The sequence below is a fragment of the Halichoeres trimaculatus genome, unplaced genomic scaffold (assembly GCF_033239565.1).
Source record: "Halichoeres trimaculatus isolate MK-OKI-2021-1 unplaced genomic scaffold, fHalTri1.1 fHalTri1_scaffold_8, whole genome shotgun sequence".
Classification (NCBI taxonomy): Eukaryota; Metazoa; Chordata; class Actinopteri; order Labriformes; family Labridae; genus Halichoeres; species Halichoeres trimaculatus.
The window spans coordinates 8386449-8413704 of NW_027437186.1; the positions used below are offsets into that span (position 1 = coordinate 8386449).

At 41.5% G+C, this 27256-nt stretch overlaps 4 protein-coding genes across 4 annotated transcripts in view; 3 read left to right on the forward strand and 1 right to left on the reverse strand.

Annotated features, from left to right (window-relative positions):
* Positions 1-1269: 1269 nt before the first annotated feature.
* yipf3 (Yip1 domain family, member 3) lies at positions 1270-5839 on the forward strand. The gene is made up of 9 exons (XM_074675376.1): positions 1270-1538; positions 2417-2626; positions 2702-2808; positions 2888-2933; positions 3084-3176; positions 4564-4695; positions 4847-4960; positions 5042-5165; positions 5301-5839. Exons 1-9 carry the CDS (start codon positions 1467-1469, stop codon positions 5420-5422), a joined length of 1020 nt encoding a protein of 339 aa, XP_074531477.1. The 5' UTR covers positions 1270-1466; the 3' UTR covers positions 5423-5839.
* Positions 5840-6588: 749 nt separating this feature from the next.
* LOC141794837 (5-hydroxymethyl-dUMP N-hydrolase-like) lies at positions 6589-7604 on the forward strand. The gene is made up of 4 exons (XM_074675383.1): positions 6589-6724; positions 6822-6893; positions 6968-7078; positions 7489-7604. The coding sequence occupies exons 1-4, from the start codon at positions 6589-6591 to the stop codon at positions 7602-7604; spliced, it is 435 nt and encodes a 144-aa protein (XP_074531484.1).
* Positions 7605-8134: 530 nt separating this feature from the next.
* Positions 8135-9587, forward strand: LOC141794835 (5-hydroxymethyl-dUMP N-hydrolase-like). The gene is made up of 4 exons (XM_074675381.1): positions 8135-8410; positions 8621-8692; positions 8772-8882; positions 9113-9587. Exons 1-4 carry the CDS (start codon positions 8275-8277, stop codon positions 9226-9228), a joined length of 435 nt encoding a protein of 144 aa, XP_074531482.1. The 5' UTR covers positions 8135-8274; the 3' UTR covers positions 9229-9587.
* A 7635-nt stretch (positions 9588-17222) lies between these two features.
* tjap1 (tight junction associated protein 1 (peripheral)) overlaps positions 17223-27256 on the reverse strand; it is a 68924-nt gene continuing 58890 nt past the window's right edge. Inside the window, exons 9-11 of the mRNA XM_074675367.1 lie at positions 24069-24152; positions 23247-23936; positions 17223-23082 (exon numbers count right to left, since the gene is read on the reverse strand). Of these exons, the coding sequence (XP_074531468.1) occupies positions 22420-23082; positions 23247-23936; positions 24069-24152 (1437 nt within the window). The 3' untranslated portion in view covers positions 17223-22419. The remainder of the gene's footprint in view (positions 23083-23246; positions 23937-24068; positions 24153-27256) is intronic.

A 27256-nucleotide genomic window follows, 5' to 3' on the forward strand; every position in this document is an offset into this window, starting at 1 on the left:
ACACTTCATGGCAGTAAAACACCTATTTCATCAATAAAGTGATCAGAAAACGAATACATTGACAGCCCAGGAGTATGTAAATTCATTTACAAAAAAATAGCTCCACCTGCAAGATCAATGTGATGTGCTATTACAAAACTACATGTACTTCATAAAGTCTTCATTAATTATTGAAAACAATAAAAACTTTTATTCTTTTAAATTGGGTGCATTTCAAATACAGAAACCTTATACTCTCAAGGCAAGTTTTTGAATATAGGACTCAAAACTTATTATAAAACTCTATTCCACTACAAAAACAAAGTGCAAATCAGGGACTTGCCTTGGCTTTGAAAGATAGCTTATACAGGCCCTTTGCAAAGAGGACATGGGAAAACCCCCAATACATTCAGAAGCATTCTACAGCTTGCTTAAATCGTTTATTTAAAAAGACTAAAATTATTCGATACGCAACATTTGGAATATAAAGTTTGTACCACACCTTTGGAAACACCTATGTAGTTTGGAAGTTTCATTGTTCTGAACACACTTAAACCTATACAGCATAGTTAAGAAGGATCACCGCAATGAGAACAGCAATGCTATCTGTTTTTAACTGTTTGCACCAAGGAAACTTTCATGTTATGTAAAAACAAGTTGGTTATTTATTTAAATCTGATTCAGTTTCTAAAACAATTGTTACACAAACTCTAATCTGCAACTAAAAAAAGCCTTTTATCCGTCTGCTGTTGCAATTTCTCCATTACTTGTACAAAAAACATAACTTTGTTATAAAATTGAAAGGTTTGCAAACATATAACGTGCTTCCTGATCGTGCTAACAATAGCTTCACTTTGCAAGACTTTTTGCAGGACACTAGTATTTCTGTTCAAACTTAAAGATAATTATATATATATATATTTTTATGACCGCGACAACATAAAGACTCGCGAGACTTTAAGCTTACACGTCGTCTCTTTCTATTTTTTTTTTTTTTTTCATTTTTGTTTAAATTATTTAAAACTGTCATAAAAAGGTTAAGGATAGAGAAAATGCAAAATCAATACGGATAAAATTTCCGCATTTTAACCACATTAACTCGTATTCCCATGGATGTGCTGCCACGCATTTTTTTAATTACATTCATATCATTATTTTATAGAGTCTTAGCCGTATGATTTTGTGTGTCCTATTTTCCTGTATACCTGAGTAAGTAAGACCAAAAAGTACAATTTTTGTGAACAAGAAATTGCAGATTTTCCAGTTTTCAGTCTTGTCTTCTCCGTGATGTCATCACGTCATCTGCGTGCTACGTTGGAGGCGGAGCCAAAGCTGAGCAGAGACTCAGCTGTCTGTGATGTAGATCAAAACCTATTATATTTTTTAATATTCTAGGAGATTAAACTCCACTGAGCGTCCTCACAGAGATTACATTTATCGACACCGACCCGGGAAACCCACAGAAGGAGAGCTGTCGCTTCGTGGAAATGTCTGCGGGCTCCGGAAACAGAAACACGAACACGGAACCATGGGGAAGCTTCGATGACAACCTCATCCAGGTAAACACATATGCTAACAACACAACTGCTCCTATGGATATTCAGACACCCAACATCCAAAATACACAGCTGCCTCTTCACATTATATGTAAATTGCCGATAGCCTAGCTATCAGTATAGTTTAGCCACAAATACCGTGACTAACCCGGTAGATGTAACCGGTGTGGCTAACTGACTGCAACTACCAGTTCAACAAGATAACCCCAATCTGTAAACATACCCCCTGAATAGTTTGCAAACTGCTCATTATGAAAGATACATAAAAACAGCTGCATGGATGACGACAGCAGAGCAAGTAATCACAAACACATACAAACACAAACCTGTGACGTCAAGTGGTAAAAGTTGTGCTCGTATGCTGGACAAACGAGGATAAAAGGTAGGCCGTATTTTCCAGATACCTCAAGATGATCTGGAAGAAGGCATGGCCCTCCCCTTCAGCTCACATCAGGGGTTAGATAAAGTTTAGAATGATGGAGTAGCCTACAGGGAGGGCTGCTGATGGTCACTATAGCAGTTAATCATATTCACATCTCTCTGACTGCTAGTAAAAAAAAATGCATTGGTCTTTTCAACGCTGTCATCTGACACAGTGCTCAGCAGAAAAGATAATGCAGACAAAGGCAAAAAAAGAGATGATCTTGAAGAAGATCTTGTATTTATTACTGTACCAACTTAACACCTGGTTTAGAGTTGAGCTTTACTGCTGTCCCTTTGGAAAATAGTCAAATGTAGTACAAACAATACTTTTAGTTAAAAAAAAAAATTCTTATCTATCTATCTATCGATCTATCAGCAGACTAGTACATGAAATCAGTTGTCTGTCCATCTGTCCTTCATAAACTCACTCTTGGTTCTTCTTGTGGTGGTGCGTTTAGGGCAGCAGCTCTGCTGTCGTTGACATGGAAAACATGGACGACACATCGGGCTCCAGCTTTGAGGACATGGGAGAGATGCACCAGAGGATGAAGGAGGAAGAGGAGGTTGCTGCCGAGGCTGCTGCAACTGAAGACGACACAGGAGAAGATGGAGAGTTTCTGGGAATGAAGGGGTTGAAGGGACAGCTGGGCCGACAAGTGGCTGATGAGGTGGGTGAAGGTTGGATTCCAGGAGTTCTGCTTCCTATCACAGTGGGACAGCTTTAACCTGTGTGATGTGTTCAGGTGTGGCAAGCGGGGAAGCGGCAGGCGTCTAAAGCTTTCAACCTGTACGCCAACATTGACATCCTCAGGCCATACTTTGACGTAGAGCCGGTGCAGGTCCGCAGCAGGTAAGATCCTCTACATCAAGAATCCTGAGAGCTGTTTTCTCCTCCCTGATGCTAACTGCTGCTAACTGTCTCCTTTTAGGCTAATTGAGTCCATGATTCCAGTCCGCATGATCAACTTCCCCCAGGTACAGATCTCCTCTTGTCCCTTTTAAAGGTTTAAAATGTTCAGGACCAGGCTTCAGACCTAAGATCAGTTTGATCTTTGGATCATTCAAGTTCAACACAATGAGAGATTTTATTTAAAATCAGTCACAGGTTGTGCTTTGTGTGTGCAGAAAATTGCGGGTGAGCTGTATGGTCCTCTGATGCTCGTCTTCACACTGGTGGCGATCCTGCTGCATGGCATGAAGACATCAGGAACAGTCATTGTAAGAGTGCACACTTTTATCTCATTTATCCTAGTTCAGGGCTAGTTCTTTCTTTCTTTCTTTCTTTCTTTCTTTCTTTCTTTCTTTCTTTCTTTCTTTCTTTCTTTCTTTCTTTCTTTCTGTCTTTCTTTCTTTCTTTTTCTTTCTTTCTTTCTTTCTTTCTTTCTTTCTTTCTTTCTTTCTTTCTTTCTTTCTTTCTATCTTTCTTTCTTTCTTTCTACCATTGGCAGATGAAGCCTACTGAATTGTATGTGCCCACTTATCAAAACTTGTTAGGACATGTGTTCACCTCTCTCTTATACCAAGACTAAGAAGATAAATGTAATTGTTACATTTAAAAACACAACCCGGGATGAGGTTCGTCCTCCTGCTTTTTCCTGACATAAGGAGGTCATCTGCATGAGTCATCAATTTCTGTAAAACCTTTTCTTTTTTTTGTTCTTAAGAAAAGGATAATGAGCTTTTAAAAGGGGAGCAGCTAAACACCTTCAGGCTTAAATTAGTGTTAACACTTTTCGTTTTAAAGTATTTATGCAAACAGTGTATTCAGCCTGAGCCTGTTCTAAATTGATAGCAGGTAACCTTATCAGATTTTTGTGTTGGCTGCCAGCTGATGGGGAAGCTAAAGGTGTTGTGTAATTTGTTGTGTGCCTTTGTAAAAGAGGCTTTATCCTGATTTAACATTCTAAGGTCCAGAATTAGGCAGGTATAACAAATGTGGAGAATCAGCCTTATTTCACTGCATATTGAAGAGGGGGTATCAGGTTTTTTTAGGCTTAATTTGTCCTTCTCGTGCACCCATAGAAGCTGAAGATCTGGTGCTTTTTTGATACCCCCTCTTTAAAGATAGTGCCACCTAAGAAATCTGCTGCTCCTACCAATTTGTAGCACGACATCTCTCTCTCTCTTACTCACACGTCTCAAAGTTGCCATGTTTCATGAGCTCTATCTGTCACTTAAACTTTCATGTAGACCTTCAGTTGTCGAAGCCAAGATTACAATAGACAAGTATAATAAAAGAATAACAGACAAGTTATTCGCAATGGTGGGCAACCAAACATCGTGTGTCGCATTCTGAAGTAAATATTAAGTTGTTAAGTTTATCCCCAGTCTTTGAAGTGTGTGTAAAAAACTAGTGAACCTATGTTCCTGTTTATCCATGTAATGCTAAACCATAATACATGTGCACCTGTGTGAGTGAATGGTTGTCTGTCTCTATATGTCAGCCCTGTGATTGACTGGTGACTAGTCCAGGGTGTACCCCGCCTCTCGCCCAGTGAGAGCTGGGATAGGCTCCAGCCACCCATGACCCTGCACTGGATAAGATGGGACAAGATGATGTTACTGATGCATGGTGTGTGTGTGTTTGTGTATATGTGTGTTACAGAGAGAGGGGACCCTGATGGGAACAGCTATAGGAACATGTTTTGGTTACTGGCTCGGCGTTTCCTCTTTCATATACTTCCTGGCGTACCTGGTCAACGCTCAAATCACCATGCTGCAGATGCTCTCCCTACTGGTCAGTGACATTACACTAACCTCACACCACACACTCTTAACATACTGTACACACTGTACACACACGCTGCACAATAAGATATTTTCCAATGGGTTTATTGTCTCTTGTTGTTGACCCTTTTGTTACATCACTTCCTCTTTACCATCACCAGGGTTACGGTTTGTTTGGTCACTGCATCGTCCTCCTCATCACCTACAACATCCACTTCCACTTTCTCTTCTACGTCCTCTGGCTGCTGCTTGGAGGACTCTCCACTTTGCGCATGGTGAGGACTACATTTCCCACCAGCCCCCCTGTTGTCCCCTGGCTGTGAGCTGACCTGGATTTTGTGTCTTGTCACCTCCAGGTAGCGGCTCTGCTGTCCCGTACAGTGGGTCAGACACCCCGACTCCTCCTCTGTGGGACTCTGTCGGTCCTCCACATGCTCTTCCTGCTCTATCTTCACTTCGCCTACCACAAGATCGTAGAAGGTGAGAAACTACAATATGGCGTCTTAACACTGTGTTTACTGTGGCCATATGGCTTTAAGGTTGTAAAGTGACTTTAAAGTATGAAGACTTATCAAGCAGCAGAGTAAGACTAACATTTTCTGTCTCTGGTTTCAGGCCTGCTCGACTCTCTTGAAGGACCCAACATGGCTCCTATCCAGCGCGTTGCCAGAGACGTGCCTGAACTGACACTAAATGCCACAATGAAGAGCCTGGGGACCCTGCTGAAGACCCATTAAGTCCCCACACACCCAAGACAACACGACCAACAGAAACATCTCTTCCTGTCAGAAAGTTAATGTCAACGTCAGTTTGATTGTTGTTTGTTTTTACTTTTTTATTCTCTCTGTAATATTTTTCCTTTGGGGTTTCTTTGTTTCCATGTTCAGATGTATTTATAGTTTCAAAACAGAAACTCAAATAAACTTTATGGACTGTGGCTTGGAGTTTGTGAGATGTAACATAAAGCACAGTCATCAAGATGGTTAACACTTAAAATCCAGCATTTTAAAGTCACGTGAAGGAAAAACTTAATCTTTCTTCACATGTTTATACACCCAGCTCAATGTTTGACATGTTCTTAAATGGTCAATAATGAAACTGTGTACATATGATAAAGATAAGGTTGAATAAATATGTTGATATTTAAAGGTGGAGTTCAGTGGAGCAGCTGTGCCTTCATTTACTGTTTGTTCTGTTAGTGAAAAAAATAAAGGAAAAGATCACATCAGGGCTGTGGCACGAGCAGAGATGGAAACAATCGCTTTCTCCCCGGTTAAAGTAACAGAGCAGCTTGTAGGTTTAGTCAGAATGGATCCAAGGTGACCATCAACAGTGATTGGCTGACATCTCTGGTCCAGTGATCAGGTGAACTAAGAGAGAAACTAAGAGAAACAGAGATCTGATAAAGCTGACACCTCTTTCCAACCACAGTCTGCTCAAAATGAGAGAATAAACCTGATTCTGATCAGAACAAGCTGTCCTGCAATCTGGACACACTTCATATTGAACTCTTTGAGCTCACAGCAAGCTGTGACTTGCTGTAGGGAGCGTCCTTAAAGGTCAAAATAAAAAAAAACAGAGGAAACTGAAATATTCAGGAACTTCAGCCTAGATATGTGTTGTTCTCACATTAATGCTCTCCTTTTGATTAGACTTCAACTATCAGCACAGGTTCTGACATGTCCATTCTGAGGCGCTGCCTATTAGTAACCGCCAAAAGTTTGCACCAATTTGATTCTGGCAATGTAGCAAAATGAGATCCAGCCAATCAGCAACCAGAAAAAATAGCCTGTGGGCCCCCGTTTAGGGTGTGAAGCGTTCACATCACACATCATCTGCATAGATCGGCATAAAAGCAGAGGCAGAACAGAAACAGACTAAAGATAAAGTAGAAACAGTCAAGATGAAAATTTACTTCAGTGCGAGTATCCGTGGGGGCAGAGACGACGTGGACCTGTACCAGAGGATCGTGAAGAAGCTGAAAAGCTACGGGACCGTGCTGACCGAGGACGTGAGCAGCAGCGAGCTCACAGAAAGAGGTCAGAGGTCAAACATATGAGGAGTGCATAATGGTGCTGTACATGTTTAGGGCAGGCAGTGATGTAAAATGAGGTGTGTTGTGTTATGACTGACCAGATGAAAATGCCCTAAAAAGAGGTGACAAAGCCATCCATGACCAGGACATGAACTTCCTCCGACAGAGTGACAGTGAGTTGTCTGATAATTCTGATCTGAGCTGTACATACTTGTGAATGTGTGACCTTTGACCTCTGTGTGTTCAGTGGTTGTTGCTGAGGTGACGCAGCCATCTCTGGGTGTGGGCTACGAGCTTGGCCGAGCTCTGGACATGAAAAAGAAAGTCTTCTGTCTGTTCAGACCATCTTCAGGACGCAGTAAGAACTCTTGCTGTTTTACTGGTTCCTCCCTCCTCCCATACGTCTCCTTTCCTGTACTACTGTCCTTTGAGTATTACACTGTAATACACTTTCACTTTGAGATTCACTGGGTCAAAGTAATTTTTTCAGTCAAGTTCAAGTGTTTTCTTTTTCTGATGGATTATAGTTCAGTTATATCTGTGGACAGTTTGATGGCAAAGAATTGTTGAGTGTAATGTTCAGACTACATCTGATGATTTAACTGTCCATCAATTTTGCACAATATATCAAGCATTATCTGTTCATCCTATTTATTTCTCTTATATATCTCTAGTTTTGTGAATGATTTAGACTTTTTATATTTCAGCTGTCATCCCAATGTTGTCAGATAAACATTTGAAGCAGCCTCTCTCTCTGTCTTTGTGCAGACCTTTCCGCCATGATCCGAGGAGCTGATGATGGAAACCTGTTTGTGGTTAGAAATTACAGCGAGGATGAGCTGGAGAGCATCCTGGAAGACTTCTTCAACAAACTGAGAACCTGAGCAACGATCAGAACATCAACATAAGACAGTTCATATCAGACTTAAAGTGTCAATAAAGTTCACATTCAGAAAAAATAACATGGCGCAATCAATTCTTGTCACAGTTATCTGTTGTTCAACCAGAAAGGATGTAAAATGTTCATTTAGTTAAAGGTGAAACTTTATTTAAAACACTGTATCTTTTCCCAAGTTGGTGTTGTTAAAGTGGGCAAAAATTGCATATCTTATCCATAATTTTAAACTGTTAACAAATTATAAGTATAATTTTTATACAAAGCAATGCAAACACAAAATTATTAATATGTCTTCGACGTTTCATTGTTTAAGACCCTTCAAAGCTGCTAAGCGGTGGTAACAAAGGTATCACTGTAAGTTCATTTATGAGACAGTGGTTTCCACGTCCTTCAGCCTATGAGTAACCGCCTTCACTGTACACCAATCAGATACCAGGAATGTGGACATTGTACGATCCAGCCAATCACACAACAGTCTAAAAACTTGCGCGCGTATGTGAACCCGGAAGTCCCTGAGCCCCCCCTTCAACTTTACCAAAGGGGCGCGGCGTTAGCGTACAGCATAACGTCAACACGCACTCTTCGTTTACATCCTACGCGGGTAAAATCAGGTAGCGGGACGGAAACAGTTTGAAGAGAAATCAGAGACAGTCGAGATGAAAATTTACTTCTGTGGGAGTATCCGCGGGGGCAGAGATGACGTGGACCTGTACCAGAGAATCGTGAAGAAGCTGCAGAGCTACGGGACCGTGCTGACCGAGCACGTGAGCAGCAGCGAGCTCTCAGAAAGAGGTCAGAGGTCAAACATTCCACGGTGCTGTACATGTAGCTGGACGCATTTATTTCACTCTTGAGTACACAGAGAGAGCACTTAAATAAGTAAACAGTGAAGTAAAGTAAGGTGTGTGTGTGTGTGTGTGTGTGTGTGTGTGTGTGTGTGTGTGTGTGTGTGTGTGTGTGTGTGTGTGTGTGTGTGTGTGTGTGTGTGTTATTATTACACAGGAGAAGATGCCTCAACAGAAAGTGATAAAGCCATCCATGACAGAGATGTAGAGTGGCTCCAACAGAGTGATGGTGAGTTGTTTGATGATTTGATTATGACTCTAACCTGAGCAGTGTATACTAGTGTGACCTTTGACCTCTGTGTGCTCAGTGGTTATTGCAGAGGTGACGCAGCCATCTCTGGGTGTGGGCTACGAGCTTGGACGAGCCCTGGACATGAAAAAGAAAATCTTCTGTCTGTTCAGACCATCTTCAGGACGCAGTAAGAACTCTTACTGTTTTACTGGTTGACTCCCCTCGATCCTCTTCATCCTCTCTTCTGCCCTACACTCCTGTCCTTTGAGTATTGCAGTGTAATAATAATAATATAATTCTTCTCTGTCAGTTTAACTGGAGTAAGGTAGTTGTTTCTGTTAAGTATAATTGCCTTTTTTTTTTTTTTTTTTGTTAAATATGAAATTTCAAATAGCTTCTTTCTGTGTCTCTGTGCAGGACTCTCTGCCATGATCCGAGGAGCTGATGATGGAAATATGTTTGTGGTCATAGATTACAGAGAGGACGAGGTGGAAAGCATCCTGGAAGACTTCTTTAACAGACTGAGAACCTGAACAACGATCAGAGCACCAAACCTTTAGTTAGTTCATGTTAGACTGAAAGTCTTTATAAAGTTCACATTCAGAAAAAATAACCTCAGTGTACTCTGCTCTTGACTATTTTTCACTTCCTGATTCTAACCAGACAGGATTTAAGACACTGATTTAAGTTAAGGCTTAAACTTAACCATCTTTACCTTGAGTTTCAGACATTTTCCATACATTTTAGAAATGTATAAAACACATGGTAGCAAATAAATTCTGATTACTGAAATGATTCCTATGTGGAGGAACTGAAGTACATGTTTGTTACCCTGTGTTCAGATTTTTTTTACTTTACTTTCTAACAGTTCAGGCATCATTTTTGTCTTTAAGTGTCTTAAAATAAGACATTTTTCTTGACTTGTCGGTTAAATAAAAATGAAACATAAACACTTGCTCAGAGTGATAAATATGTCTCCTTTCATGATCTAGAAGAATAAAGATTATCACCAATATGTCACATGTTCCTACCACAAACTATAAAATCTTTGACATGATTAATAAAGTCTAAAAGCAGTTTGTTACAGGGAGCAGAGGTTTTAAAGCCTGTCTCCTCTTTAGCAACAGGAAGAACAATGATCAAAGTAGAAAATTAAGACACCACTCACCATCCCTACAAAAGCACAGATGTAAGTCCTGTTTCCTTCTGTCTCTTTCTTCACACTGTAGTATCACGTCAATCTGCCTGAGATGTGCAGTCCTGTGCCGCCCTCTGCTGGTGAGGAACTGCTATAACATTAAAGCACTAAATCTTCACTTTGCAGAGGATTCTTGAGTTTGGATTCCACAGCTCCACTGAAGTCATGCATTAACTTAAGAGAGGGTGGCTTTGGAGTTGATGCTTAATCTATACTGTGTGGATGATAAAATATGGTTTAATGTATGGATTATTGAACCATCAACCCTTCCAAAAAGTCTGGTCTCCAACTTACATTATATTTTTTTTTATTTCTTGGCACTGATCAGCTGACATCTGTGTCTGTCACCTTCCTGTACTTGCCTTGCTAACTTGTTTAATTTCATGGAGCCTTTCATGGTTATTGTGACCGCTTAATGGCCTAGAGGGCAACATGATTAAATTACAGTTGATGTTAAAATAAAATAATTTGAACACTGACAGTATGTAATCAAAACGAAGGAAAAAGATTACCACCAGAGGCCAGTTTGGTCCTGATAGAGGAATCACTCCAATATCAACACAAAGAAAAAAAGCTTGTGGGTCAGAGAAACTGTCATGGTGTAATCGGTTTGTGCTGGCTGAATGGGTCCTCAGTTTCAGGACTCATTGTTTAATTTGACACAGATAGCTCTGCACTAAATGATTCATGGATTATAAAGAGACAGGTTAGATCACTATCAGCTGTTTCCATCCAACAGGGCTCATTAAAAAACACTCTCTGGATGATTACTTCTTTCATTAGTGTTAAAAAACCCACTCCTCAGAGCTGTTTCATCATGAAGTGACATGGTGTTTGTGTCAGACTGACGATCACAGTGTTCATCAATATTTATTCTCATTTCATCAGCTGATGATCAGACTGAAGCAACACAAGTTTCTGGTTCAAAGGAACAGAGTTGGATTTTATTTTCAAGCCTAAATTGAAGAAAAGGTGGGTCATTGAAACAAACCAGGCTCTTCTGTTATTCTATGATAATAATAATAATAATTATAAAAACCCAGATTATTTTGTTAGTCTTGATGGATGATGAATGGACTCACCTCTGGACTCCAGTGTGGAGGTCTCTTTCTTGGTCCCTGGACGTGAGCTGCAGGTGGAACCTTTGTGTCTACCAGAGCATATCCCAGCATGCCCAGTGACTTAGACTGAGTACCTCAACTAACTATAAAGAAACAGAACAGAGCTAGGTTTAAAATATTTTATTTGTTTTAAAATATACATCAGTTTACAAACTCAGAAAATAAAATCGTAAGTAGAGTTTTAACAGTCTTTTTTGTATTTTTTTTCCATATTTTTTTGTAGTTTTATTTCCAACAGGAAGTGAAACAAACAATCAGACCAGGAAAAACCCGCCGAGACAATCAGAGGAACACGTGGACAGACACGAGCAGAGAAACAGTTCAGAAGACCCTGAAAGCACCACAGCTGGGGTCAGAGGTCAACAAACTGAATGATTGACAGCACCTGTGGGTGGAGAGCGAGGAGGCGGGGTTACAATCTGCTGAACATCAGGGTTCAGCTTTGAACATCCAACTGTAATACGATTCATCCTCAAACCCTCCTGAGTCCTGGTCCAGTTCTCAGTTTCTTAGAAAAGTTCCACATTTCATTCTTCCTCAGGTGTCCTGGGGTGAGTCCACTTCCTGAACCAAGGGCCACACCATGTTCAGGTCCTCAGTTCTGCAGACTGCTGTTTGTGTTAAGTTGACCGGCACTGTAATGTTACAAAATAATCCCATAGCACACGAGCTAATGCAGCTAGCTAATGTTGGTCAGGCTAGTGTTCTTTTGAAGGAGCCTCAGCAGCTTTTTAATCCTCCATAAGTTTGTTCAGGCGTTGATATCAGGTTGTTTCTCTGCTGGATCAGGACACTCTAATGAGGAGTTACAGCTCTATTTACTTCCTAGTTTTTTTTTATATCGGATTCAAGGATGGACATAAACAGCATTAGGACAGTCTGACAAAGTGACATTAGCTAACCTGCACGCTAACAAAGCTATGATGTTATTGTTATCACCCTAATGTAATTTTAAAGTTTCTTCTTCATTTTAAGGTTTAATCCTGAAAATTGGAGTAAATATCAGCAGGTCAGCCTAGAGTTAAGACATATATAATTAGAAACTCTTTGAGACATTACAAAAGTCATAACACTAGAGTCAGTTTAGTCTGAGTAATCTGATTAGATGAGAGAATGCCAAAACCAGAGACGGGCAGAGCACACCTCTCCTCTCTTTCATGTGCACATGAAAAGCCAAAGCAGGGAGAGCAGCAGCAAAGCACAGAGTGAGCATCAGTGACAATACGTATGACACTGATAAAATCAGACACAGCATCACAGAAGGAGCTAGAATGGAGGTGGAGAAGGAAGATAAAGCAGTTTAAAAATGGCCATCTGCCAATAGGGTGCATAGATGTGGTGTCAGCTATCATTTTTAGTGCGTTTAAGGTAAGTTTAGATTTTAAGGGAATTGGTGACACAATCAGAATCATTGAGTTTACTTTGGCAGTCCTGAAACAGCAGAGAAAAGCAGATCATGCACTGCAGTAGCTGTCTAAGCACATGTTTCTTATTTTTAGTAGAAATTGTCTATTAGACCTAATATGAGCCTTACAAGTTCAGAAAAATGTCCCATGTCAAGATGCTAAAAGCGGTATCTTGACCCTTGAAATAGGACACTTTTCTGGACCTGTCAGGTGAATGTGACTCATATGAAGTCAAATAAGACTTAGGAGACATGAAAACTTGCTTAGATTTCACTTTTCCCAATGTGAGAAACACATTCCTTGATGATTCTAGTGTACTTTGCCTTTTAAAGTGTCTGATAGCTTTTACAGGTCATCGTTAGCTTTAAATAACACATCTTGTTTGATTTCCAGGCGTGAAAGTTGGATGGTGATAACTCCAGCTGTTTCACAAACATTCATGCAAATAAAATCTTATAGCAGAAAATAAATTCTCTCCAAATGATTCTGCTGACTTTGGGCCTTGAAGGTGTTTAAAATCTTTAAAATAAAGAACATGACACGTCCATATGAACACCAGTCCACATATGGAGCTTTGAGTGAAGTGAGACAGGTGAGGTGAGGGGAAGGTGAAACATGTCAGAGTAGGACTCAGACATTAATTAGGAATGTAAACTGCTCGTGTTGATGTTTAGCAGAATATCTCTGAACCTTGAAGAAGATCTTCGTTCTGTATCTGTTGTAAAGGTTTAAAAGCTACCCTTTATGTGTCAGAGTGGACGCTCCCTCAGCAGCTCTGAGGACAAATGGACGAGTTTAAAGTGAGTGTCAGAGCTTTGAGAAGAGATTTTTAAGACATGAACAGTGATGAACAAACACTTCACACACAAAACCTTCAAGCTTTCTGCCATCCTGGTGCATGCTGGGAAACAGAGCTGCCTCAAACATTGAGTAGATTTAACTTTAAATGATGCTGGTCTGCAAGATAATGTGAGATACTTCATCTGTTTGTGTGTCTGTCTGTGTGGTTTTTTAAGGGCTTTTTCAAGTCCCTCAAATACATCCTAACTATTTTTTAATCTGTTATTTTTTTATGTTTTGGAGGAGTTGTTAACTTATTAAAAATGGATTTGGTAGATTAGAAATGAAGTGTTTCATGATTTAATGATTTTATAAAAAGATCAGCTTTTTTAAAGACATTTTTAAAGACTTCAATCAGTTTTAGGAGCTTTAAGGTGTATTACGTGATCAGATCATGACCATAAACGGCATATTGAAATAAGTTGATGCTGAAAAAACACTGAAACCTGTAGGGTGGGCGACGCAGGTAGATGCCTTGTGAACTTGTAGTGCCACAGGAAATAGTTCGGCTTGATCACAAATACTGACAAAACTTATTGAAGAATTTTTGTATTATTAAGTGATTTAGGTTTTTGAATTAATTTTTTTTTATTATTTCAATTATCATCACCTCTTGTGTAACTTGCCTCAGGGTCCCAAACGAAACTTCTCTTGAGGTTGAACCAACATCATTTGATCCCACTAGTTCCATCTGTAAGGTGTTGTTCATGCATTTGTTGCAAACTGTTTGTCTTTCAGTGGGTGTTGTTGTGAGTGTGTGGTGTTTCTGCACAATGACCTGGGGTTGGGTTACAAAGGGGTTGTTCCTAAAAAGCTATATGGGAGTTTTAGCTCAGGAATATTGGGAATTTCAAGGTTTTGTTGTAATAAACTTAAAATGTTTTTTTCTAAAAAATTCCCAAGAAACTTTGGCTCAGAAATTTTGGAAGTTTCCTTTTTTTTTTTTTTTTTTTTTTTTTTTTTTTAAGTGGTTTTGTTTTGTTCTTCTGATCAATTTGAATGAGGATTTCAAAAATGATCTTGGCTGAAACAACTGGATCAAGTGCAAATTCAACTGTGTACCATGAATCACATGTGCAAAAGCCTATTCCATCATCATCATCATCATCATCATCATCATCATCAACATCATCATCATCACCACCAATCACTACTTCACTAGCCTTCAGCATTTCCATTGAGATCATTGAATTTTGAGTCCAGTAGTCCTGTCAAGATAAGTTTGGTCAATAGTAATGAGGTAAATATATTTGTTGGTATGGTTTAACTTTAAGAGATGAACATATTTAAGCTGAACTCAAAACTGCCCATCAATATATGATTGATTATCAGAGGTTAGCTACAATGAATATTTATGCCTATAATCACGAAATCTGACTCTAGAAAAAATCACTAGAAAAAATAATTACAATGTCATTTAAAAATATTGTATTAGACATATTTGCATATATGTCTGCTTACCACAAATCAAAATGTTTAATATGTGTAAATATATAAGACAAGGTATATATTTTAGAAAATTCCCATTAATCCCTGAAAGTTTTCAAATTTGAAAATTCCTGGTATTTTGCAACCCTAGAATGAAGATAATCAACTAAGGTGCTGATGATCTGATTTTAAATCTTGGATTATTAACTGGCAAACATATAAATGTGAGACCATTTTAAAAACCATGTATGAAGTCCTTACAGGGCATTGAAAGCACAAGTATGTGTTTGGCTCAAATTAATAAATGAAAACCTCTATCTATTTCTCTAAAGCGTCATTTTGGCTCCAACACGTCCCCCCTACTGTCTTCATCCACCTCACTGATGATAAGGTCAGGAAGACCCAGGGAATCATTAAAAAGCTCTGAGAATCAAGCTAATAAATCTAGCAAATATTGATTGAGTTTTTAGTCAAAGTCAGAATAAACACTTTAAGATGAGTTCAAACAGTTTGAGATTCAGAAGAACAAAAAGGAGTGAGGAAAGACAGATGAAAGTAGAAGAGCAAAAAGGAGGACAGGGAAGAGAAAGGAGACAGGGAGGAAAAATGGATAAGGGAGGAGAAAAGAGAAAGAAAGAGTATGAGGAGAAAGAAAGGATGAAAAGAGGGAGAATAACAAGGAAAGAGGAAGAGAGTTGGAGGGTGACCTTGTCTGCGATGAGGCGGCAGGTTGACGTCTCCAATTATATTCATGAAGAACAGTCATTAAAGATGCACAAGTCCAGATGTAGAATCTATTTATACCCACAGAGCATCACTCTCAAACACACACACACACTCACTCTACAACACACACACACACACACACACACACTTTTTCTCCACAACACACAGTGACACAAAAACCCACACTCCTCTAACAGAGTCTTTCATTTCCGACTTCCTGTTCTCTCGTGTCTCCTGAACATCTGATGACTCGCATGAAAAATTTAACACTTACATTCACTTTCTCTCTCTCTCTCTCTCTCTCTTACACACACACACACACACACACACACACACACACACACACACACACACACACACACACACACACACACACACACACACACACACACTAAGTCTCGCACTCTCTCACTACACACGTTAAAGTATTAGCGACCCATTTTTGACGGTAATAGAGCCTTAATAATTGAACAGCAGCGGCTGGTTCTGCTGATAATTACAGCTGAGGAGGAAAAATCAGCGGGATAAAAGTGAGTGGAGGGCGAATAGTGTGTTCATGTGATTCTCTGTGTGTGTGTGTGTATGTGTGCTAGATTTGGGAGGTTTTAGTTCCTCATCCTGCAGCTGTCAAACAAAACAAGAAAATGGTTTTGAATAATTGAGCAGCTCAGAGACTGAGCGGGCTGCTGTTAAAGGACCATACCGCTGTTTTTACATGTTTTATTTACCAACAGGCCTATTCAGCACAAGCCACATTACAAACAAACAGCTCAGAGTGTAACTCTGGCTCTGTTTGTTCTGTAGTTAGTCTGTAGTTAGCCTTTCTCACACACACGCACACTGGTACAGCCCCTTAACGCTCACTCTTTAACCTTTTGGCTCTTTTAGTAAACCTGCAGACTTAACATCTACTTTTGTGCAGCTTGTTCAACATCTCACACACTTTAGCTGCTAACAGGACACGTTCAGCCTCTGAAACAGGATGTAGAAATGTTCACATGCCTTTGGCCTAGCTTAGCTTAGCACAATAAAATCAGGCCAGTAAACATTACGGCAACTTTGGGCCAGATTCCCTGTTCAGTTAAAGTCACTATGCCCTTACTTTCAATGTTTTTAAAAATTATCCCACCAGAATTTTTGTAGCTTGAGGTGAATTAAGAGTAATATCACCTCACCTGTCAATAAGAAGGTCAGGTCTCACTGGTCTCAAATCCTGACATGAAACACATTCAATATTTACAATCAGAGCTGCTGTTTTAAGCCTGTAACCGTGACTAAAGCCAAACAAACACTCTGTGGAACAAAGAAAATCAGGGAGCAGCATGAGTGACAACCATAAACATGAAGCTGTGAAATGGATGGGCGTCTGCAATGGAGGACCAACCCTAAGGCAAATGTTGCCACACTTTTCCCGCAGATCTGGAGAAGGCAACCGGCTGTTTTGGGAATATGCAAACAGGTCAATCCAAAAACAGACAAAAATGAACCAAAAACCCCCGATGTTGATTAATTTAGCTGACGTTAATCAAGTTAGACTACCTATGGTCACATATTGTTGTATTTTCTAAATTAATCTGCCTCAACTGATAGTGTCGCTGTCCTGGTTTAGTCACCTAGAGGGTCTTCAACAAAAAATGTAGAAAACAGATCAAACTTTTTCTGCATTTAAATCAAATTCAACCCCTACTTCTTTTTATAATGTTACAATAATGGATGAAATATGTTTTCAACAGTTTTTGATTTTGGAAGGTGTTTTGGGACCCCTGGCAAGTCAAGAAGTTTAGGTTGAAAACCATACCTAACTGTTAGGGTGCTGTGATGACAACCTCTGTTCAGACTGAGAAAATCTTTTAGTGAGGACTAAACTTTATGCTGTCTGATCTGCTGTTGTTTATAAAGTTAATAATGAAGTATTTTAAATTTGATTTGGTTAGAAATATTGAATCCAGGGGCACTTATCCTTCCCCATCAGAGTGAGATGCTTTGTGTTTAGTTTTTATATAGTGATGATGATGCTGATCATGATGCTGTATTAATAATCTGACTCCTGTTCCATTTGAGGATGGATAAAGTTTTGTTTTGCTCAGAGGCACGTCAACACAGGGACCAAACTCCTGACCTGATCCCATCCCAGCATGCACCCTGACAGCACATTCATCCAGTAAAACATGAGCAGTAACTGTAGCATTGCTCCACCATGGTTAAAACGCTTGTCTGTGATTGGTGCTCATGTGCGCCTTCTTTTCCTCATTACCCTGTGATAAACTTCTCTGCAGAGCTCCTTCGGTCATTTTTATCTTGTGTGCACATTGAACACAGTTTTTCCACGGGCCATCCCCTTTATTTACCAGAACTTTGTTTTTTAACTTGTGAATACTGTTAATACCGTATTTTTTAATGTAACAAAAGCACCCTCTGCTGGGCAGAGTTGAGGAGTGCACCCCATGTTTTGTTGATATGTCGTCAAGCTGTGTTCTATAAATCTGTTAGTTTTTAACAGTGTGGTATGTTAAAGACAACCTCATAACCTTATATCTAACAGTTTGATGATGATATTGATTTGAAGTAGAGTAATTACTGCTCATCATAGCCACAACATCAATCTCTGCAGCACAGGGAAGCTACTCAACAGTTAGCTTAAATATTTCTTTGTGTTTCAGTGTTTCTTCGGCTTTAACTACCACAAAAGTTTCTGTGAGAGACCTAAAATGTTCCCTGTGTGTTGGAGCATATGGCAAGAGAGAACGTACACAACTACTTCCTGAAAGACCTAAGGGGCTTTTCTCAACTAAAGTTCCAGGAACTTGTAGTTTGGCTTTGATCTCTGCCGTCATTTTGCTTCAGACAGTAAAGATTACGCTGCGTTTCAGATTACAGAGCAACAATTTTCAGCAGGATGCATCATTTCAAACAGATTTAGATCATAAATACTTGTCGGATGAGAATATTTTGACACATTCTTATGTGTATAAAACTAGACCAGGAAGAATTACCGAGAACTTTTTAACAGTTGTTGTACACTGGATATCCACTGACAGGTCTCCAGTTTACAGGGTCACTCTTTGAACTGGAACACCAGGAGCTGACAGAGACACATTCACACTGTCAGGCTCAAAGAAGACCATTGATTAAGAGTTATTTAACCAAGTCCGTCACAGCTGGGTTTCATCTTATTGTGGACAGAAGGGGGAATAAAAACACTGTGGGGGATCCACCAATCAGAATCATTCAGTTCACAGGCCTTGCCCCCATGAATTCCTGGACCTGGTCAAGGTGTAGATCAATTACCCCAAAACTAAATTTAGACCCTGGTTCCTGAGGTCAAAACACAAGGTTCCTCAAAAAGCCTCTAGTTCCTGGGGAAAGTTCCTCTGGTTGAAAAGCACCTTTATAGATCTTATGCACACAAGAAAAAAATGACCACCTGTGGAGGAGGTCTGGAGCTCTGGATTTCTCTGTTCAGAATATTTATCGATGTGGTCATGACAGCAGATGTCCTGCAGATCATTTCAGCGCATTGTCACACAGTTCACAGACTGCCGAGTAACGAATCATTAGATCAGCTGCGTGGATCAATACTCTGACTTACTGTGGAAACACACAGGCTCAAACACTGAAGTCAGACACAAACAGTTTAGTGTTGAGGTTCATCATCTAATGACTTTCATTAAGTAAGACTCCAAAAACCTGCAGCAGGTGAATCAATCAAAGATCATTCGGTGAGTCGATCAGCGATCATTGGTCTACGGTGAGAGTCACAATCAGAGAGCTCTGAGCGGGCGACGTGCCAACATTCAACCAGAAACACAGACCTCAGAGGACACCCACACTGAGAGAGAATACATGTACGGAGGCCTGCTAGTGCCAGAAACATTCATCGACGAGACTGAGTACTGCCTCACACCTCCACAAACATGAGTCTCAAACACTTTTTGTTGGTACGTTTTGTGTCCAAACACTCAGAAGTTATAATCTACAGCTCTGTCCACACATCTGGCTCCTGCTGTGTTGAAGAGTCATCAAACTTCCCATAACCATGAGTGTCTGCTTGAAGTGGGCACAAGAATCAGTTTTTCTGTAGACTCAGTCGACCTGAGAGGTCTTTCTCATTTCACAGGCGGGGTGTACTGGAAGAGGTGATGTACTCTGTCTACTTCCAAGGTGAATATTTTGGTTTGTTTTGTCTCTGTCTGTATGTTTTTGTGTAACAACATCTGAAGAGGCAAACAGCTCTGATAATTTCACTGCCTCCTCCAGGGACTAAGTGTAGTTTTCACTTCACTGCCACTTCCAGCTACTACACATGTTGGTAACTGGATTGTGCCCATTAGGTGACCTTTTAGCTGGATTGGTACAGGAATATCTCAAGTGGACACCAATTACTGATGTTGTGTTTCAGCTGCAGGCTTCATGTCCACTCGTCTGTGCAGCAAGTGAGTGTAACTGGCTCCCTTCAGCTGTGAAGATAATGTCTTTTTCAAAGTCAAATTTTACTCACAATATCATGTTAAGAGTCGGAATCCATGCATCAGATTTTGATCTCAAGATGATACAAGTAAATCTTCTTTAAAGAGGGGGTATTGTCGTTATTTTAGTCTTTATTCTGTCATTCTAATGCCCTTGTAGTAACTTTGCATGATTCAGAGTTTAAAAAATCCATATTTTTCTCTCACTGGTGTTTTAAAAAACCTTATTTCAGCCTCTGTCTGAAACACTTTGTTTAGCTGCTGTCTCTTTAAGACTCCCTTCTCCACAAACCTCCTTCCCTCTGATTGGCCAGGCTTCTGAAGGCCTGTTGAGGCCAGAGACACAGATTAAGGGATTTCTTCAACATTTAAATATGTGGAGGCTTGAAAATCTGACATTCACTTTATATTCATATTTAAAATACTGGAAAGCAGAATACCCCCTCTTTAAAACTCATAAATTTGACGCTTGGCACTTTTTTGCTCTAGTTACAGCAGTGGCATGCGTGGAATCAGTTTCTATGTTTTGACTTTGTTTCTTAGAAGTAAGTTATGTTGATGCTTCTGATCTGGACAGGCTTTACTTTTGTCATGTGATGGGTGAACTATGACCTCTGCTGAATGACAGCCAGGTGTAAATTTCTATAACTAGGAATTCAACAATTAAGTGATTTTTCCATTCTTGATCATGGGCTCTGATTAGGATTGCGAGCTTCTGGGAATTTTCCAAGTTGGAAACTGTCCATGGAAATTTTAGGGAATAATTGGAAATTAATGCAAATTATTTGAAATCATCATAAACTGACGGTTAATTTCAGGTAATTTTTGGGAAATGTATATTCACTACAATTACCTGGCCGTGTATACATCTATGAATATTAAACATGTATGTTTGTTATAAGCAGACATGCATGGACACATGTCTAAAAAAGTTCCAAAATTTCTGAGCCAAAATTTCCTGGGAAATTTAAGAAAAATTAATTCAAGTTTATGGCAAAAAACCCCAGAAAATTTCCAATATTCTCAGGCTATAACTCCCACTGATTTACAGTAGATTTAAAGCTTATGGGTAAAACCTCTGTGTAAATACAGGAGGAAACAACCTTTAAGCAGTGGTGGAGTTGAGTCATTGGTGTAGGCAGCTCTCAGCTCTGTTTCTGGCACTAACGGGCTTCCGTAAGACGCTTAAAACATCCAGACTAATCCAAAACCAAAACAGAAACAATCAGAAAAATAAATCAACATCAAATCAATTCCAAACAGAAAATAATAAAATAATCTCTTAATATAGAAATGTATACCCCAGATATCATTACTGAGTGAGAGAAACAAAAGGTGATAAAAACAACAACAACATTAAACCCAGATGGTTACATTCCAGGTGGAGAAGCACCGCCCCCCTGCAGGTACAGTCAGGGTGTCGCTGAAGAGGGAAAGGGTGTGTGTGTGTGTTTGTGTGTGTGAGAGTGAGCTGGGGGGCGATTCACCAAACTCCCCTTCAAACCAATCAGGGGGCTAAAAAATAACACCATGACGTGAAATCAACAATCAGCGAAGACAACAAAAACACAAGTGGGACCCTCAGCCGGCCCCGCGTCGTACCTTCCAGAGAGAGCCAGAGGGAAAGAGAGGGAAAGATAGGCACTGAGAGTCTTAGTGGGTGTGTGTGTGTGTGTGTGTGTGTGTGTGTGTTCATCCAGGTGTGTCTCAACTGTTCTCTTCAAAATAAAAGCTCCTGGTCAGGAAACAAGGCAAAGACATCTGTAAAGTGTGTGGTTTGTTTTCTTTGAAAGTTTTCATTCAGTTATTTTCTCCTCCGACGAACAAAAAAAACCCCAACACACACACACACACATGCGCACACACACACACAGACGTAATAGACCGATACCGTGTTTGAAATATCGAAGGTAACACTGATAATTTGGACAGTGATGTTGAATATTTTCATAGTGTGTCCAAATTAGTTTATCTGTTAAGTTTCTGTTTGTGTTGACGTAAAGTGTCCGTACGTGAGTCAGCGTCAACAAACTAACGAGATGATTTAACACTGTTCAGTTACACACTCCCCCCGACGAGAGACCACTACACGCCGAGGTCTGTCCTCAGACTTTTGGTCTGTTTAGTTTTTTTTCTTTTTTATTCTAAATTTTGGACAATCAGATTTTTTTTTCTCTAAAACTTGTTCATCTTTAAAAATACTGCTAGAATTTATTTCTTAACACAAAAATAAATCTCTTTATTTACCCATAATTCTGTCTGATCAGCTGATTCACTGATACAGAAGCCCAAATGTTGATCCACAGCTGATCAATATCATAACTGATCGGTCCAACACACACACACACACACACACACACTCTCACACACTCAAACACACGCGGTGAGCTCGGCAGCATACGGTAGAGTATGGCTATATCCTGATGGGCTTGACCTCTGACCTCTGTGGCAGACGGGTCAGGAGCCACAGAAACAGACAGCAGCTGATGGAGCACAGTGTGGAGTCAGCCAGACTTTCTCAGGCTCTAGAGTGCGAGCGTCAATCCAGCAGAGTGCCTTGCTCCTGGGCCCGGGTCAGACTGTCTTTGCGGTGCAGGTGGTGCACGCCCATTCTCTTCGGGCTCTTCTGCGGCCGTTGTGGGGGGGCGGCTGCAGCGTGGGCGGGGTCGAAGTCCAGGAGGCGTGGTGAGATGATGGGCAGGTCGTGTGGGAGGACGTCTCTCTCCTCGGCTGAGCTCTCCGCCTCCTCCTCCTCAAAATCCTTCCTGCGGGCGTCTGCGGGGCTCGTGGCCACAGTGACCGCCGTGTCCCCGCTGCCTCCGTCGTCCTCCAGGTTCATCAGAAGCCTCTTGCCCTCCTCTGTGGAGCCGTCTCCGACACTATAGCGCCCCCGCCTGCCCGATCGCTGCTCAGTGTCGGTGTCTGTGTCAAGGCTGGAGCCGCGGCTCGGCGTCCAGCTGCGTGCCGATGAGCCTTCCTCTCCATCTGAGTACGCCGTCCTGTGTCTATCGGAGGAAGATGAAGCTCCGCCCCCTGGTGTCTGCCGCCTCCTCTGCAGCTCCTGAGCCGTCTGACTGCTGAAGGACGTCCGGTGGACCATCGTGCTTTCGGATGATGGTGCCATCTTCTCCACAAACATCCGCTGCCAGTTGGCCAGCAGGTCTTCTTCTGAGCTCGCAGAACTCGCCAGGACACTTGGAGCCTAAAGGTTAGCGGGAGAGAAGAAAGAGATATGAAGGCTGAAAGAACCATGAACAGATAGTGAGCTGAGTCCCTGCTCTCTCAGATCCTGCGTCTGTAAATGATTAAAGCAAAGAACATGGAAACACTGTGGTCACAGAACGTGGACTCGGACTCAGGAGTTACCTGTGGTGGGCTGCTGAAGGGGCTGGACTGACTGGATAGTGGATCACTGGTCTGGTCTCGCTGTGACGGGGGTGTGCGCTGATGGGCCCCCCCTCCAGAGGAGGAGGAGGGGGCGGGGCTACCGGTTGCCAGCCGCTCGTCGTCGTTCTGGACGAGGCTCAGGGAGATGGCCTGCCGCGTGGCATAGGTGCAGTTGGGCAGAGGGGAGTTTTTGGGGATCTTGACTTTGTCGTCTGAGGAGAACTCGATGACTTTGCGGCCAGGGTACAGAGGATGTGGTGGTGGAGGCGCCGGGTACGGGTTCAACTTCTCAAAAGATGGAGCCCCACCCACTTCCTCCACACCCACCTGTCCGTCCAGACTGCTCTGACTGCGACAGGATCCGTTCTGCTGTGACCCCTGACTGCTTCCCCCATTCTCTCGACTGTGGCCCTCAGCCCCTGAGGGGCCAGTCATGTCCACGTGCACAAAGACGTCCTCAGCAACAGGCCGGCCGCAGCTGCTGGACTGAGCAGAGTTCAGGACCAGCGGCTCGGGTTTCTCCAAGACTCGGGCGATGACTGAAGTGGGCACAACATCTGCAGGAGTCAGACTGAGCGTGTCCGGGTCCTGAGAGCCGGGGGCTGGGCCCCGCTCGGGCAGGCTGGACTTCATGTGTTTATTCAACATGTCCTGGAGCTCATAGGGCAGCTGCAACACACAAACACACACACACACGAACAAAGAGTGAGTATGAGGCCTCCTAACTCTGATCACTGATGGCAAAACAGCTGATCCTCTGAACAAAGTTTGCGATAAGTAGAGCTCTGTCTGGTTACTCACATCAGCAAACTTGTGGTTCCTGAAATGTGACTTGTTGCATTTCAGCAGCTGCACGGCCAGGTTACAGTCCTGCCGGTAACGCTCCTGGGGAAGAAGAGGCACATTCATCAACATCCTGTCCTCTGTGCAGCTCTCCAACACGCCAAATCATCCGTGACATTCATCTGAGTGATGACACACACACTCTTGTTTCAGAGTGTGTGGGTCAAGTAGAGGGCCAGACTGAGCACACAATGCAGGGAGGAAAAAAAGGAAACTCTTTGATTCTTTGAGTCCTGGACTGAGAGAGTCACCTGACCTCTGATGACACCTATCAGGTGTTTTTAAAGCTCCAACCAATCAGAAACTGATCACAAATATGAGGCTCTGGTCCCCAAACAGGAAGCGGAGCATTTTTAATGATCAGAGTGCTAATGTGGGGATGGAAGGCGGTCGCTGTCTTCTGCAGGATAGGGAGACAGTTACCACGGTAACCACGCAGGCTGGAATCAACCTCTAGATGAAACCTGCTGCTTGGTGACACACTGCAGCAGGTCTGCGTTCAACATTTCAAGTGATTGACGTGACGTGTTTTGGTGATAGACAGTAGAATATAAGGACGTTGTGTTTGTGACGTCCCCCTAAGCCCAAAGTCTGGATTCAACCTCCCTCTGTTTGAGTCGATGAGGTAAAGAGGCTGAGCTTTAAGGCCAAATAACACAGAGCTGTCTCTGCTCCGTCTTGGCATCTGATCTGATTGAATTCACTTCAAGTCACTAGTTTTGTTCCAGTTCTCAGCTCGAAGCGTCCACACTGACTTCCTGTGGAGCCGCTGTGGCTCAGAGTCAGCCTCTTGTTCCCATCATCCTCTTTGTTCTTTAAACAGTGCAGAGAGGAGTCCACTCTCCAAACACACAACTCAAATAAAGCTTTGCCCAGTTTAGGCCCCTTTTCTATCCTCCGTGTACACTCTGTCTGCACCAATCAATACTCACTTTAATCAAGATTTATAAATATTGATAGAGGAGACACAGGGAGTGTTTGAACTCTTCAAATCTGAAGTAAAACTGAGAGCTATGATGAAATGTTTACATCAGTCCCACAGTTTGGACCTTTTATGGAGGACAGGACGAGGGACTGACACTGACCATGGCTCTTAAATGAGCCTCTAACATCAGCCAATCACAGAGAATCAATCACTGAGGTCCGCTAAGTTCCTACTGACGGCCCCCACTTTGAAAACCACTGTGGTAGAGCACAAGTTAAAACACAGGGGCTAAACTGTTTGTGCTAATGTTCATACCAACCCACAGTCAGCAGTTATTCTGCAGTGGTCTGTTCAAACTCAAGAGTCTATCAATAAAATGAGTGTCGCGTGAGACTGGAAGTGTCAGTTAAGTCAGGGACATATGAAGCAGATCAAACTTCAGCTGGAGAAGTGGAGAAAGTTAAGATGTTTGCTCTGTGAACAGTCTAAGGGTCAGGCTGCACGTAGGAAGAGAAAGCTGCTAAGAGTCTCCAGGACCAAAAGCATTGACATAAGAACAAAGTCAGTGGAAACATGGGGGCTGGATGTAGTCGGAGTTAAACCAGCGTTAAGGTCATCAGATGTCAGTTTCCATATCATTAGCAGAAACAGCAGAAGGCGTGTGGGAGCTTCATTTGTAGTGTCTGTAACACAGAGTGCAGCTCACATCAGGTAGTTAAATGATGCTGGATCCAGGTGCAGACAGGTTGTATTGAGTTTCTGTGTCATTAACAAGCTTAAACGAATCAAAGCTCTCAGTGTTTTCTTTAAAGGTCAGGTTAGAGTAAGAGTATATACATTTCAGGTTTCAGCATATAGTCCTGTCAGGCAGGGCTCAGGGAGGCTGTGAAACTGAGTTTGCTTCAGTTTGCTACTGGATCACATGACATCATTTTCTGCTGCATGCACATTAGACCCTGAAAAGTCCATATCGACATCTGACTGCATGACTGTAGGTCACACGGCTGGAAAACAGGAGGTGTGTGATATATGAACCTCTGTAAACTTGTGTTTCTGTGTGTATCACACAGAGTGAGTGTGCATAAATGAGAGCAGAGAGTCAGCCTTGGGCTGTGGGTTTTGGGCCATGCAGGGCTCCAATAGTCAGACTCCCTGAGGCGAAAAGGCTGGGAAGGAGAAAGCAGTGACTAGGCCCTCGTCTTTTGGCATCTCTTTGATTTCTATTCACAAATTTTGCAACAGAAAAGGCAGATTCTGTATTCCAGGGCTGGATTGTCTGCAGTGGAGGTGTTTCAGTTCAGAACACTGTCGTCCAGGCAGTGTACAGAAATCATGTCTTAGAGTAATTCCATGTATGCAGGGATCAAAACGAGGCTGAATACAACACGTCATAATGACACTGCAGCTGCTATCTGTAGTGATCTGATACATTTATTAAACTGCAAGCAGATATCTGTATGTAAGTGCACCTGACAGTAGGTTCTAGATTAGGGGTGCACCAATCCCAAACCTGGTATCAGGTATCGGTTCGGTCCAACTAGGGCTGAACGATTTTGGGAAATAATCTAATTGCGATTTTTTTTGGACCAATATTGCGATTAAGCATGCGGTTTATCTTCTGCATTATTTACTAAACACAATCAATAAACCGTTCCATAGTAAGACCAACACGACAAAGGATTCTGTAACATATAAACAATTCTTTCCTGTAGGCCAGGTCTACATGTTAAGATGTAATAAGATGAATTGATACAAGTAACGTATCTTTATTTAGCTATAACAATCACAGCAGAATATTGATGGATTGATTTAACTTTGAACCTTGTATATGTTTAATGTCATTATCACTAAATACCTTGAAAATCAAAGAAACAACAACAGGCCTGGTATGAACAATAATTTGAAAAACAACCATAAATCCTCTCCTCTCTGAATCACACACTGAATAAAGAGCAGAATTGTAAATAAGACCAAATCTCTGGTTCAGCCACTGAAATATGTCAACATGTGGAGTGCACTTTTTAAATGCACTTTTAAATTTTTCCTCTTTTTTAATTGCAGCCTCTGTGATTTGAAAATTGCGTTCTTTCACATCGCAATGTCGGTCCAAATTCAATTAATTTTTCAGCCCTAGGTCCAACCCCTCAACGCTGGAACAGGTATTGGTACGCCACGGTGCCAATAAAGGCAACCAGCTCTATGTCTTTTTTTCTCACCAGCA